This window comes from Ipomoea triloba, chromosome 14 (genome assembly GCF_003576645.1).
Source record: "Ipomoea triloba cultivar NCNSP0323 chromosome 14, ASM357664v1".
Classification (NCBI taxonomy): domain Eukaryota; kingdom Viridiplantae; phylum Streptophyta; class Magnoliopsida; order Solanales; family Convolvulaceae; genus Ipomoea; species Ipomoea triloba.
In genome coordinates this window covers 20,936,908-20,950,356 of record NC_044929.1, presented here as the reverse complement: position 1 = coordinate 20,950,356, position 13,449 = coordinate 20,936,908, and the positions used below count along the sequence as shown (strand labels likewise).

The 13,449-nt window shown below is 38.0% G+C and overlaps 2 protein-coding genes across 3 annotated transcripts; both read right to left on the bottom strand.

The window, feature by feature from the left end:
- Positions 1-326: 326 nt before the first annotated feature.
- LOC116004330 (probable protein phosphatase 2C 25) lies at positions 327-2,341 on the bottom strand. The gene is made up of 4 exons (XM_031244325.1): positions 1,817-2,341; positions 1,253-1,591; positions 990-1,169; positions 327-870 (listed from the first exon to the last, which is right to left on the bottom strand). The coding sequence occupies exons 1-4, from the start codon at positions 2,282-2,284 to the stop codon at positions 709-711; spliced, it is 1,149 nt and encodes a 382-aa protein (XP_031100185.1). The 5' UTR covers positions 2,285-2,341; the 3' UTR covers positions 327-708.
- A 3,128-nt stretch (positions 2,342-5,469) lies between these two features.
- LOC116004329 lies at positions 5,470-12,758 on the bottom strand. Of its 2 annotated transcripts, XM_031244323.1 has the most exons (11): positions 12,403-12,755; positions 9,445-11,838; positions 9,048-9,177; positions 8,829-8,914; positions 8,490-8,734; positions 7,930-8,016; positions 7,747-7,846; positions 6,874-7,081; positions 6,662-6,791; positions 5,998-6,058; positions 5,470-5,900 (listed from the first exon to the last, which is right to left on the bottom strand). In XM_031244323.1, the coding sequence occupies exons 1-11, from the start codon at positions 12,490-12,492 to the stop codon at positions 5,760-5,762; spliced, it is 3,672 nt and encodes a 1,223-aa protein (XP_031100183.1). In that variant the 5' UTR covers positions 12,493-12,755; the 3' UTR covers positions 5,470-5,759. The 2 variants fall into 2 exon arrangements, 1 of the variants encoding a protein (XP_031100183.1); XR_004094778.1 differs by lacking the exons at positions 5,470-5,900; positions 5,998-6,058; positions 6,662-6,791 and having other exon boundaries at positions 7,033-7,081; positions 7,935-8,016; positions 12,403-12,758.
- Between the last annotated feature and the right edge of the window lie 691 nt (positions 12,759-13,449).

Below are 13,449 nucleotides of genomic sequence, written 5' to 3'. Positions count from 1 at the left end.
TACTTTGTTTTAACTTTAATTTTTCAAATTTTTACGTCACTATTAGTTATTGATTTTAAAATTAAATTTTCCCTTTCATCAATTTTTTAATATTGAAATTGTAAATGTAAATTTAATTAATAATTTAATTTTCTGAAATTTTAAAACAACTTACTTCTAAAATTAGAGAAAAAAATTAATAATTAATTTTGTTTGAAGACTTCAAGCAATAGTCTTCTTATGCACAGTTATGTTTCGTAGTCTTCTTCGATTTGTTCGAAGAAGTCAATGGAAGAAGACGATGACTAACTGTAACTAACAACTGCCGTCTTGGACGTAGCCTCTGATTCATGAATTGGTAAGATCATTGCAGAAAGAATTAATAAATACAGAGTAGATAAATAGTATGTCTTGTGTGACGGTGTAATTCTTTTTAGTTAAAGAATATTATAAGTAATATATTTTAACTAAAAAGAATTATACGGGTAAGAGGATATTACACAAACACAAGACTCAAATAAAATGTTTCCCAATTTACAACACAAAGAATTTCTAGCAAAAATGATGAATTAGAAACCAAAAAGTCAGGCGCCTAGAGGGTTGAATATGTTCTACACATCCGTCATCAATGGTCATCTCCGGCAACGTGAGATCATCGGAGAAATGAAGTCTGTCTCTGGTCAGTTAGCGGTGAAAGAACTATACTTCCTACTCTCTGTAAAGATCATATCATTGAAATTTTTGCAGTTGAACTAGCATCACACTCACGTCGTCAAAAGAGCCTCGCGAGACTGAGAGTTCGACGAGCTTCCTGCAGGCTGACAGCAGTTGGGGCTTCTCTGAGCCTGTGCACAATGGACGAACAGCATCTACAGCTTCCTGATTACTAACCTGCAGAGCAGACGAGCACGTTTGTTGGTTTAGTTTAATCCCGATATCCAGATTAACAAGGATGTCACTAGGTAGATCATAGATATTCTGTGAGAAAGATCAAGTTCGAGATCAATCACCTTGTCCCATAAGCCATCTGATGCAAGGATCAAGAATTCTAGTTCAGGGGTAAGGGGAAGAATTCTAGTTTCTGGTTCTGCTATAACCCATTGTTTAAGATAACAATCTCCAATACTTCTGGACACCGCCAGGGATCCCTGGATCCTCCAAACGCCATGGCAATAATCCACATAGCCACCCTATATCAAAGCACAAACAGGTCAGGCACTATTCTGATATAGTAGCACACTATCACACAACCAGTTCAAGAAAATGAGCTTACCGAGGCCTCAATTCTACCCATTTCATCAGTCCTCGAAGGGCGATGATCAGATGTCAGTTGCTCAGCAATCCCTCCACTGCTCACAACAGCCCGACAATCACCAGCATTCGATACCACTAGATTGCCTTTCCTGATCAGCGCTGTGACACAGCAAGCCCCGCCTCGAAGATCTTGCTTGAGAAACTCGGAATCTGTGTTCAAATACCCCCACTTCACAGCCTCCTCAGTGTTGTCATCCCCCCTCTTTTCAACTTCATCAACAATATTCATATCCAAATTCTCCGCTGCAAATTCTGCAGCTTTTGCTCCTCCATGCCCATCAAATACACCAAAAACAGCCTGAAATAGCAGATTTCTTTATTGCTTTATGATGCAGTACTCGCTAAATTTAATCTTCACTTCATCTATATTCTATACTATCTACCAGCATCATTCCAATACATAAATCTTCATAAACATTAATTAAAATTTAAAAGTCCCTAAAAAACCTAATATTTATGGTAACAGAGCACAAAACAACCAAATTCATAATTTTAAAAAGCTTGAATATAAAGTAGAGGATACCTGTTTGGAATCGTGGTGAAGGTTCACCTTAGCCGAGTACCGATCTTCCATAGCCAATCCTCTTCTTCCGCGCTTACAACACACCGAAAACTCATCACTCTCAAACTCCACCGCGCTCTCCATAGCCGCGGGAGTCGGCGGAACATTCCCGAATCCCATTGACACAATTGGAATGTCCAATCTCGCCGGCCGCTTCCGCTTCAAAACAGTTGGAGAAGTGGGCGCGGAGCACTCGGAAGAAGCTCGGTTTAAGCCGCTGGGCGGCGGTTTCTGGAGCCGGAGAATCCGTAGCGGCGAAGACGGCGAAGAAGAGGAGGAAGCTGCTCCCGACGGGGATTGGATCCGGGTTAGGGCGTCCGGCGACGAGGAAGATCCGGCGGCCGCCTTGTATGGAAGAGAAGAAGAGATGGAAACCCTAGAGGGAGAGAAGACCGGAGAACTGGAAATCGCAACGGTACAAGACATCATTTCTGTTTGTGTTTTGGGTTTCTCTAACGTTCAAATTTTTGTTTTTAGGTTTTCTGATTTCTGGAGATTTGGAAAGGAAAACAGAACGGGCTTTATATATATAGGAATGGAAAGTGGGGTAGGCTTTCTAGGTATAGTCAAAATGGTCAAAATGAGCCCCACAATCTCCCCTTCCCCGTGTTTTAACAACAGATTTTTTCCTAATCCTTTTGACCACAAATTTGTGCACCCTAATCTAACATTGGTCATGTTTAGTTATCGGCTATCCACCATTTCTTTAGCGAATTTGACCATTTTAACGGTTTCACAAACGCAAACCTTTAAATAAAACGTTTGGTTAATGACTTTTTAACTTAGCGAATCGTTGTTCAATCCGTTAAAATTGACAAGTTGCTGGAGCAGCGTTTAACATTAGCTTTTCTCTTTTTTATTTTCTAAATTTCAATTTTCCCCTTGTTTCTCGTTTTTCATATACGCTGCTGACTTGATGTATGTTTCAATCTATTCATTTAAAATACAACTTTGCCAAGGATCCTGTAGTCCAGTGGCATCAAACCTTCCCTTTATACGGGAGGTGGTGGGTTCGAGTCTCAGTGGAGGTTGAGAAAGTAGTTATGAACAGATACTGCATTCTAATAGAGTTAGTAGTATTCAAAAAAATAATAGTTAAATTTAATGGCTATTTTCTCTCTTTATTTAATTCTTAAATTTAATATCATACAGTTACATCTTTTTTTTTTGGTGGCATACTCTCACACTTATTTTATTCAATTTGAAATGTATTGTTCATTTGAGTTAATAATTTTTATATTGTTATTTGGTCATTTTTTAAAATATCAAATATAGGGATAATTTGTAGTTTCTAAATGGTTATAATTATTATGATATTATTACCAATAACAATAAAAGAATACACTATGTCCTTATATGTCATTTTACATGTTAAGAGCTAATTCTAAATAACTAATTTTACCAAACATGTTTGATAGGGAATACCCCTCGGAGATCGGGACTTCTATGACCGGTCTTACCATATACAGCGCACAACCGGGATCCAGGCCGACCTAATCCGACCGAAAGTGATACACCTCCCGACCTCCTGTTGTGCCTTCCTCATAATCCACTCTCCTGAACTGCCATGTGTCAAAGTCTCGCCACCAACCTCGTTAGCCCGGTCCGAGCGATATGCCTCAACACCTGAGTAGCGCAACAGGCTTCTCAACCCACGTGTACGGTCTCAACTCCACTCACCCAGGGGACGGTGCATGTGCTCCACGTGCCTACCATGCCGAGGGATCGAAACTTGTCCCCTAGATGCGCTATAAATACCACATTAAATGCATGAGAGAGGGACTTTTGACTGCTTGCTGATAGCTAAAGAAAGCTCGAGAACCTCTAACCTACTATTACATTACTCGAGCCTAGTATTTCACCTAACTGGATTCTAGCCCAAGTATTTTAGACTGAACTGACCCAGCTGTAGGTTGTATTATACACGATTGAGTATTTACCGCATCAATATTTTCACAAACCGCTGATACAATCTGCTGGTTAAACTCGCTAACACAATCCGCTAAATACTAACTGTTGATTGCTAAATAAGCCCATTGTCTCAAAATGTAATTTAAGTTGAATTTTTGTCAATACTTTTTTAGTCGAGACCGTTATATAAGAACAATGTTTACTTCGTACATATCTTTCGGATTTCCTTCATCACTCAAAAAAAATGTATTCCTTCCATCTCATTTTATCTCTCATATTTACTATTCATTATTCAACCTAACTATTGTTTCTTTGTTAATTTTTTAATATTTTTATTTTATCTTTTTAATAGTACTTTTAATGTAACTTTTAAATATATAAATTTTATATACTAATATTAAATTTAACATTATAAAAATTTAAAATAAAAATAACATCAGTCAAATATTGTTAATCGAAATAAAATGCGATGGACTGAATAATTTACTTTAGCCCTTATGGGGTAGGTAAACTAAATAGTTGTTTCCCTTTTTGCCCCTTCAATTTTGAATGCATTCCACCGGTAGTTAGTGTTTTGGACTAATTTTTTCAATTAAATATCATTTGAAACATGTACGTGCACAATATATGACTACTTAATAAGGCTAAAATATCAAAACACATGATTTTTCTATCGTAAAATATGCTATGCACATGTTAGTTTCAATGTTTCATAGAACAAAGTGAAAAAAAAATTTAAAGTCAAATAACTAATATAGTAGAAAAATTGGTAATCAAGGTTATAGGTAAAACCCTCTAGAGTCATAAAACCAAAAGTAAAAATAACACAAAATTAAACTGTTCATGACCTATTCAAACTCAATTGGTGAATAGTTGAATATTTGAAATCAATCAATTTATTGGTTAATTGAGTTCAAGTTTAAATAATTTTAAGTAATTAGTCAAATCGAATTCAAACATCTTAGTGCTCGACTAGAGTGAATGTAATCTTGTTTTTTCTTTTTTATTTCTTTTATATATAAATATCATAACTTGTAAAAAATGTCAAAATTTTATGTTGCAGATTTTGTCAAACACGCTGCTTAAAACTGATGAAAAAGGCTTCTAGAATGATCTGTTGACTTATTGAAGTGGTAGTTGTCCGTGCGTTACATGCCGACACGTGGCGTGCAAATATGCGAAAAAGTAGCCGTTGCAGCGTGGTTGGCTGCCATTGGCTCTTAGCGAATGAGGGGTACGTGGTTGGGCACCATTGGTTTGACAATGAGGGTACGTGGTTGGATGCCATTGGTTATTGACCAAAGAGGGCACGTGGTTTAATATCATTGGTTTGACCATGAGGGTACGTGGTTGGATGCCATTGGTTCCTGGCAATGGGGGCACGTGGTCAGATCCCATTGGCTAGAGCCAATGACCGTTCTGATCTCGTGTCAGACCTTCATTAATTTCTCCGAAAAGGAAATTAAATGACGTCATATATACACTATTGACTGAGTATAACGGAAAAAAACATTAATCTTGTTCACAAAGATAAAATTTTATCGCCCCAAGGCCCCCAAATTCCAGTCCGACAAGATAATAGATACATAACTGGTCCAACAAGACAGTATATATGTAAATCACGCTAACTCAATAGAGATGTGGGGCCCCCATATACCAGTCCGACAAGATAATAGATACATAACTGGTCCAACAAGATAATATATGTGTAAATCATGATAACTCAATAGAAATGATTAGTGCCAGGTGAAAAAACATTAATCTTATTGATGATGATGCATTCAAGGGGAAAATATGCAGCATATCTTGAAAGCTAAAACCACCCACACACAAAAGAACCCCTTCACGGCTTCACTACATCTGAACCTTCAAGACAGGTCTTTTGTACACCAAAATGCAAGAACACAACAGTCAGCAGATTCATGTTTTTCGGAAAAACCTATGTACAACAAATCTACAATCCCGGTTCTTATCAGTTATCGGTTACCTCTCGTTACACCAGCTTAGCTTCCACAGGCTGCAGCGTTCTCCTGCGCTGGTAGCATTTGAACGTCTCATCTTCCTTCTGCTCAGCGCCTGTGGCCGAGTAATCCAACGCAGCTTTAGCTGAGCAGAGAGGGAGCGTTGGATTGAACTGCGTGTAGAGATTCAAAAAGGCGTTAGTTGTGAAGACGGGATATGGTAGCAGTAAAAGGAATGAGAGTGTATGGTTTAAGGAAGAGAAATTGTACCGCGAGAACTACGGGAGCTGGGGCGCTGTCGTCATTGGCACCAGATCCTCCTCCGCTTGGCCTGAGAAAGCATAGCAGACAATCAGGTTAAAATCGGTTCTGGTTTTTACTACAACGTATCCAAGACATTTATACAACCATGGATGATTAAACGAGAAAGAAATGATGTAATGTTAGATGCAGAGACAACAGCAAAGAAAAGTGCAGATCTCCTAATATTTTTCTGTTTTCTTTTGTTAGTATGTGAAATAATCGAGATCCTTTTTCTCGAGCTAGTGCATTTGCTTCTACATTTTGCCTTACCCGACATTTATGTTAGTACCATCAACAAATCACACAATATCACTCAAATCCAAACAGGTTTTTTAATCGGCAAACTTTGAATTCAAAATGCTAAATAATTCCTTCCTCATATTTCCAGCAAGCCGCCCAAAAGTTCTCTACTAAAAGGAAACTGTGAAAAAAAATCACACTTTACTGATTTAGTTTGTTCGTTTTATCAGTAATACCATCATAACAGTTACTCCGTATATTATTATTGATCCAAGGGTGAAGCAATGTTATGATTTTTATTGCAATGAAATGGAAGTGACCGAATCATTTAGTTCTATAATACTATCACAACTGAAGCACGTGACAATAGCACAAGGGAAGAGGAACTTACTCCAACGATGCTTGGTCGACAGTTTCGCTCCCGTTAAGTTGTTCGGCTTGGAAGACCTCGGAGATTGTGATATTCCCATCCAAGTCAGCATTACCATTATTGTTATGGTCGAAAGACTGCTGATCAGCTTCTGCATTAAGGCGTTAAAACGTTAAATCTAAATCCATAGAAAAGATTTCAGCTTCTCTTCAGAAAGGTGGAATACGGTTTACCTGCTGATACACTCGAGTTGATGGACGGGATGTTCGTCAACAACTTTTGACACATGATTGTGCCGTGGAAATCAAGGAATGTGTACTTCAAGAAGTCCAATCTCTCGGAACCTTTCATCTCTTTGAAACCAAACGATGTGGTCCACGTGTCCAATGCACTGGAAACAGCCGGCAAAACTAGCCTTTCTACTCCTAATGCCACAAGTTGCTGGAAAACAAGTAGCAAACAGCGTAAGCAACCAATCAACCGTAATAAAATTTAGGGACTCGGAAGTTCTTCTCGTACAACAGCTTCTGCACCCATTCCCCCACGGGCCAAGTGCTAAGCCTCAAGACGTGTAAAGTTGTGTAGAGAAAATAAGCCGATTGGAAAGAACGGCACGTGGGGGAAGTTCACACTCGGGTGATGAAGGGAAAGAACGTTATAAAAGGACATTATCACAAACTTGAACAGGTAAGTTTACCTCGTTCGTAAACTATAGGTTTAACCACTGCATAAAACATAAAGTAACACTTACGCCAACCGAGGACTCTGGCAAAGTAGAAATTATAAAATTACAGGTATCTAAAAGAATGGCGCAATTCTCCTTCGGGGCTTTCCCACAAGATGTGCATGGATAGAAACCCGAAACAGATGCACTGAAAAGATTTCTACTGCAGCCCTTTCTCCAGAAAAAAAGTGTTCATAAACGATAAAATTCTCAACCATCTTAGTGAATTTATAGCTCAATGAATCAACGATTAATAACTCAATTGAAGAATATCTACTTTGACTTATTTCACAGCTAGGGCTTCATCATTTTCCTCCATAAGAAAAAAAAAATTATATAAGATATGAACTCCAAATGGTATTAAAACAACAATGCCAAGTACCTTCTCAAGCTCGTTCATCAGAATTCTACACATCCCATGTCGTCGATATTGAAACCTTGTGGCAACAAGAGGTATTTCAGCTACTTTCTCGTCATGGACCCTTAATATGGCAAGTATTTCAGGTCAGTGTTTAGGAAACGCAAAATTGAGATAATTTAACCTAACTTTATAATTACAAGGTACCTTACAGTAGCCACAGTAATCAGCTCATCATTTTTCTCCAAAACCACAGTATAGAATCCTTGAAAATTTAGCCGGTTCAATTCAGACCTGCAATATGAACTTAATATTAGCCAATAAATCAAAACAGTTCCTATTAGCTGTATGTGCCTGAGAGAAAGTTTAAATTAGCGGATGAAATTTAGAATAAAAGAGAAGTTACAGTAAAATTTCCGGTAAGACAAAATGGCCAGTGACTTGTATGCATTGAAGAAACGTTGACATCAATAAGCAGACAGCTATGCATTAGTTCCACATATCTCGTTTTCCATAAGTAAACATCGAGTTTAGTTAACGATGAAATATAGTACTCAATGGACATTAACATAAATAACAAACTTATTCAATTCTTAATCACAAATAAAGACAGATCACAAATCATATTAAATGAAAGCAGAAAGCAAAAAAAAAAAAAAAAAAAAGAAGCTCCAGTCATGTTGTTGAATTAGTATAATACAGATGAATTCAGAACTCAAAGCAAGAAGATGTGGAAATGGAGATTTCTCAAATACATTAAATCTCACCATCTACTAAAGATAATGTCTTCCATGAGATCCCTCCGGGTTCGAGATTCTTTGACGGGCTCAAAACACTCATGCATCACGCTAAGAGCAACGCTAAGTTTGCCATAATTCTCCGTCATAGACTCATCATCAGGGGCACCGTAATAAGAATCATTTGGATTTGTGTATTTCAGCAATGTCCAAGTTAGCTTATCAGTGCCCACTGGAATTGGTTTTCCCAACAGCTGATGAAGTCCCAAAAAAATCTGCAGAGAATATCAAATCATATCAGGAGAATATACGGGGCAATAATTTCAGTGGGAATCGAAAATTAAAATGTGCCATAAATGCGTGATGTACCCGTTCACATCTTGTATTGCAAAACCAATTTCCTTTAGGATAATTGTCTGGCTCTGAACTCTCATCTCCAATGCACCGATAATGATCTGCAACAATGCCATCATCGTAATGATAAATAAACCAGGTAAAAGGCTGTACAATTTTCCAAGAATAGATGTGCGTGTGTGCATGCCAACATGCGTGTATTCCTAAGATTAGTGTAGATGAGACAGCGCTTACATTGATGCCCGCACTGATTACAGCAGAGAATGTTATTATCTGTGAATTGGTCATTGCTTTTATCGAACCCACTCTGGCCACAGATTCCACAACAGCATGACGGGCAGAACCAGTCGCCATCTGGAATAACCTGATTAAGGGTGAAATGCAGTTAAATATCAATAGTAGGTTGCACTTTCCTTTTTTTCTATTTCCTTAGTATACTTTCTTTAACTATAATGAACTCATACAGAACAAGTCTCCATTTTGAATCACCTGTTAAGCACAAAATGCAGTTAAATATCAATTTTAGTGGCGCCACTTTCCTTTTCTTTTCTTAGTTGTTGTTTTAATTATAATACAGGACTCGTATAGAAGCAGTAGTATAGGACAACAGACAATTATTAGTAGGAGATACCTTCATACCAAGGCAACTAGTATGAAATGAGGATGGGCACCGATCGCATAAAATTAAATCACCACCATCTTGACAGATAGAGCATATATGGTCATTCCGGTTAAGATGTTGACTCCCTTGCACCATACGTGGTTCTGTCTTTGAGTTTTTCACACTACTTTTGTGTTTCATCTCCAACTGGCACTTTAGTAATGATCTTCCATCTTCCAAAAAGATATTTGCTGAAGGCCGGTGATTAGTGCTTCCTGCATGAATTTCGAAGTTGCTAAGGCTATAAACGTTCTGGCAGCAGTTGCATTTGATTCCATCCCGAGTTATTTTCCCCTCCTTCAATGGGGGGCCATCTTTCCTTCCACAATATTGCACAGTTGTCTCCGGAAGAACCACATTATTGTCGATCAACCAAGATAAAATGGTACGAGGTGTCCGATGAGAGGAAGAAACCTGCCTAGCTCTTTTACTTGATCTTAGCACACGGGATGAAGATTTAGTATCTGCAACATCTCCTTCGTTAAACAAACCCCTAGATTCATGGAAGGAAAGCTTTCTCTTCGTTCTCGATTTACTGGTCTCCTTCTCCTTTGACGGTGACATACCAGGAGATGTCCCCGTTGCCAAATTTCCAGGAGTATCAGGACAGGACGCACTCTCTTCAAAATACCATTTGCAAGCTGTTAGAAGTGAATAAAATACTCTTCGGCTAGGAGACACATAACAAAATTGTTTCTTGCCTCGCCCCAAATAATTAAAGACTTTCCATCCACTAAAAACTAGATGCTTCTTAGCTTCATAAGCGAGCCGTGTTATTCCCTTTTTAGAGTGAAGGGTATTTTCTTTTTGACACAATACATAATCACTCACTGCTTGAGGGCAGTATTTGGGATCAATGATGACTTCTAAAGAAGGCAACATGGACTTCTTTCTGCATTCTTGCTGTCTGACCAAAGGAAGGCATGAGGTGAACCCATCAGCTGAGCTGCCCGATGTAATATCAAGTGAACTATCGGGAGAGACATCCTGCCTTCTTGTCATGGGAATCACAGAAAGAGATTCTGATGTGGTGTCAAACTCATTACACAGTTTAGAAAGCGACATATATAACTTCCCAGAAGGTGAAAAATATCGTAACCTAGTCATTTCACAATCCTTTACGCACTCGATTTTCCAGCCCAAATATAAAAGATGTTTCCTTACTTTTACATGTAAGTTTTTACGGCCCAGCATGAACTTTCTTTGGAACTGAATAATTGCATCGGGGCAAAACTCTGCTTCAAGAGCCAAGGGAAGCCACTCCACATTTTTTCTCCTAGAAGATTTGAGCTTCTCACTCGGCACCTTGGAATTCGTACAAGGAATTGTTTCTCCATAATCATCCAACAAACTCCCAGGTGCTCCAATTTCACTATGAGATGAACATGGAAGCGTGTGAAGTGGCAAGGATTGTGTTTCATCGTGGCTCAGGATGAGTTGTGTATCCAAATTCTTACTACTAAAACCGACCTCAACCTCTCCTATGCTACGCACAAGACCCTCTGGAACCACTTCGTTTTCAACAATATGATGACAGGAAACGTTTAGATTGTTAGGCAGCACTCCACCGTCTTCTACTTTGCTAGAAGATTTGGTAAAGGGTGCAAGGGCAAGCAAACCATTTATATATGTTTTTGGTTTCAGCACAGCGTTGAGAACAGATTCAGAAAATTCCAACAGCGGTCCTTCCTGTACAAAGCGTTCTGAGGAGTTCAATAATCCTAAGAATTGATCGACACTGAACTTTAAATTGTCAAGTATTACTTGGGATGCCAATTTCCTCCAATAATCTGTAACAGAAAATGTCCACTCCTTTAGGTTGTTTTTTCCATTCTTCTCCCGCACTTCATACCAAATTTGCTTTACTGAGACAAAAAGGGGCCACTCTTGCTTGACTTCATCGATTACTTCAAGAAAAAGCCAGTTACCTCGAGGCTTCCATTCTTCAGTAAGCTCATCCCAGTCTTGAGTGATCCGCAAGTTGCCAACACAGACCATCATATCATCACCCTGATCAGGAAAGAAAATCTTCCGCTCCTCAGAACCATCTTCGTGGTCAAAAATCACACCTTCCCACCACGCATCCTCAACAAAAGAATCCACACATTGTCCATACCGAAGACTAGATTTTGTGAAACCAAGCGAAGGTGGCAAAGGCCTTATCACACCACGACTGTTATTTGGCTCCCGTTGAGCAGATTTGACACCATCAATCAAGGGACTGACACCCACAAATTCAATCAAACTGGCAGATTCATCATCACATAGAATGTGATCATATTGCACATGACGAAACGATTTCTCACAGCGAACCACCTCACCCGAGTGCCATGAACCCAGGAACCCTTCTTCCAAAGACCTCACCTGCACAAGTTCCATAACATTCAGCAAAAAAGCAATATCTTAGATTAAATCCACAAAAAGGAACAATTTTTATGCCACCCATTCAATCAGAGGTATCTAACAAATCATTCCATCAAACTATTGCTACAAATAGAAGATTTTGAAGGCATCTGCATTTCTACTTCCTTCACTGATACACAAATTTACAGTTGCATGTACAGTAAACCACAATCAAGAAAATAAAATCATGGATTAATTCCTGAACTATGCTTCAATCCATTAAATTGAGTGCCCATAATTGCATGAACATTCACTAAAACCCACATGCAATCACAGAACCACAAAGTCCCTAATTCCCATTTCAGCATTACGCATTCAGACTGAGAATCACAAGAGTGAAGCAATGCAAGGAAAGATTAACCACGAAATAGCAATAACCCAATAAAAAATTCAATCATTTAATTGAAACCCATTCACCCTTTATTGAAAAAAAAAAATCGCAAACGGAAGAATATACGCAATACGTGAATACACATAAAGATCGTATTTTTATGAGCCCAGAAAGAGAAATGAACTGAAGAATACCTCAACTTTCTCCCCAGAAAGGAGTTTAGGGCGAGTCTGATCCCTTTTGCGTTTGCCTCTTCGGTTGCGTTCTTCAGAGTCAGCCGCCATTGGAGAGTCTTCAGGTTTTAGGCTTTGCTCTGAAGTTTCAGTTTCCAGTGATAATCATGATATATATTTGGTTTCAAAAAAAAAAAAAAAATCATGATATATATTTAGTATTGTACGACTTCCACGGTCCTACATTAAATTGAATTTAGGAATTCTGCTTTTTGATTTTCAGTTTCCATTTATTTTGCTCAAAATAAATTCTTGGATTCCAAGGAAACGCACTCGAAAACACGGCCTTGAACTGTTGGGGTCTCTCTTTTAGTCTTTTGCTTTCACTCTCTCTCTCTCTCTGTAATCTGTATCTATATTTTGATTTTTGAAGACCCAAAAAGTAAATACTCCTTGGACCGTAGTATGGGTAATGGACTATGGAAATGATTGCGTACATGCAAGAGCGAGGAAGATCAATCGTGTGCCCACTTGTCCAAGTGAATAATCAAAAGAGAACAATCGAACATGTGTATTGGAGGGGCAATAAGGTATCATCTCGATCTCTCTGTGAGCATTTAGGGTGTTAATTTTATTGAAAGACACGATATTCATTTATCTCAACACTATATATAACATTAAGAAAAAAGATAAGTTACAAAAGATAATTGTGTTTTGTAAAAAGTTATCACTATTTCTTGTGCCAACAAGTTACTACTTAGAGTATTCATAATTTTTTGGAGGATTTTGATAGAGTAAAAACCATGTGTTGAAAAAGGAAGTTGATGTGAAGGCAAAATTATGGTGAGTTTTTTTGTCATGCAAAATCAAGAATTTTACAAGAGAAGAACAAAAAATTAAAGCAGCACAATTCGTGCCCGCTTAGAATGGCGGCTACTCTGAATTTTAAAGTTCTTTCTTTTTTTTTTTTCAATTGTCTGTTTTTGTTTTTTTTTTTTTTTTTTTTTTTTTTTTTTTTTTTTTTTTTTTTTTTCCCATTTTTTTTTTTTTTTTTTTTTTTTTTTTTTT

Coding starts and splice junctions, on each gene's coding strand:
- LOC116004330 (XM_031244325.1), bottom strand. CDS start 2,284: ATGATGTCTTGTACCGTTGCGATTTCCAGTTCTCCGGTCTTCTCTCCC. Junction 1,170..1,252: donor TGGGTAGAATTGAGGCCTCG/GTAAGCTCATTT, acceptor GCTTTGATATAG/GGTGGCTATGTGGATTATTG. Junction 871..989: donor CAGATGGCTTATGGGACAAG/GTGATTGATCTC, acceptor TCTGCTCTGCAG/GTTAGTAATCAGGAAGCTGT.
- LOC116004329 (XM_031244323.1), bottom strand. CDS start 12,492: ATGGCGGCTGACTCTGAAGAACGCAACCGAAGAGGCAAACGCAAAAGG. Junction 6,059..6,661: donor GTCGACCAAGCATCGTTGGA/GTAAGTTCCTCT, acceptor ATGCTTTCTCAG/GCCAAGCGGAGGAGGATCTG. Junction 5,901..5,997: donor CAGCTCCCGTAGTTCTCGCG/GTACAATTTCTC, acceptor CTCTACACGCAG/TTCAATCCAACGCTCCCTCT.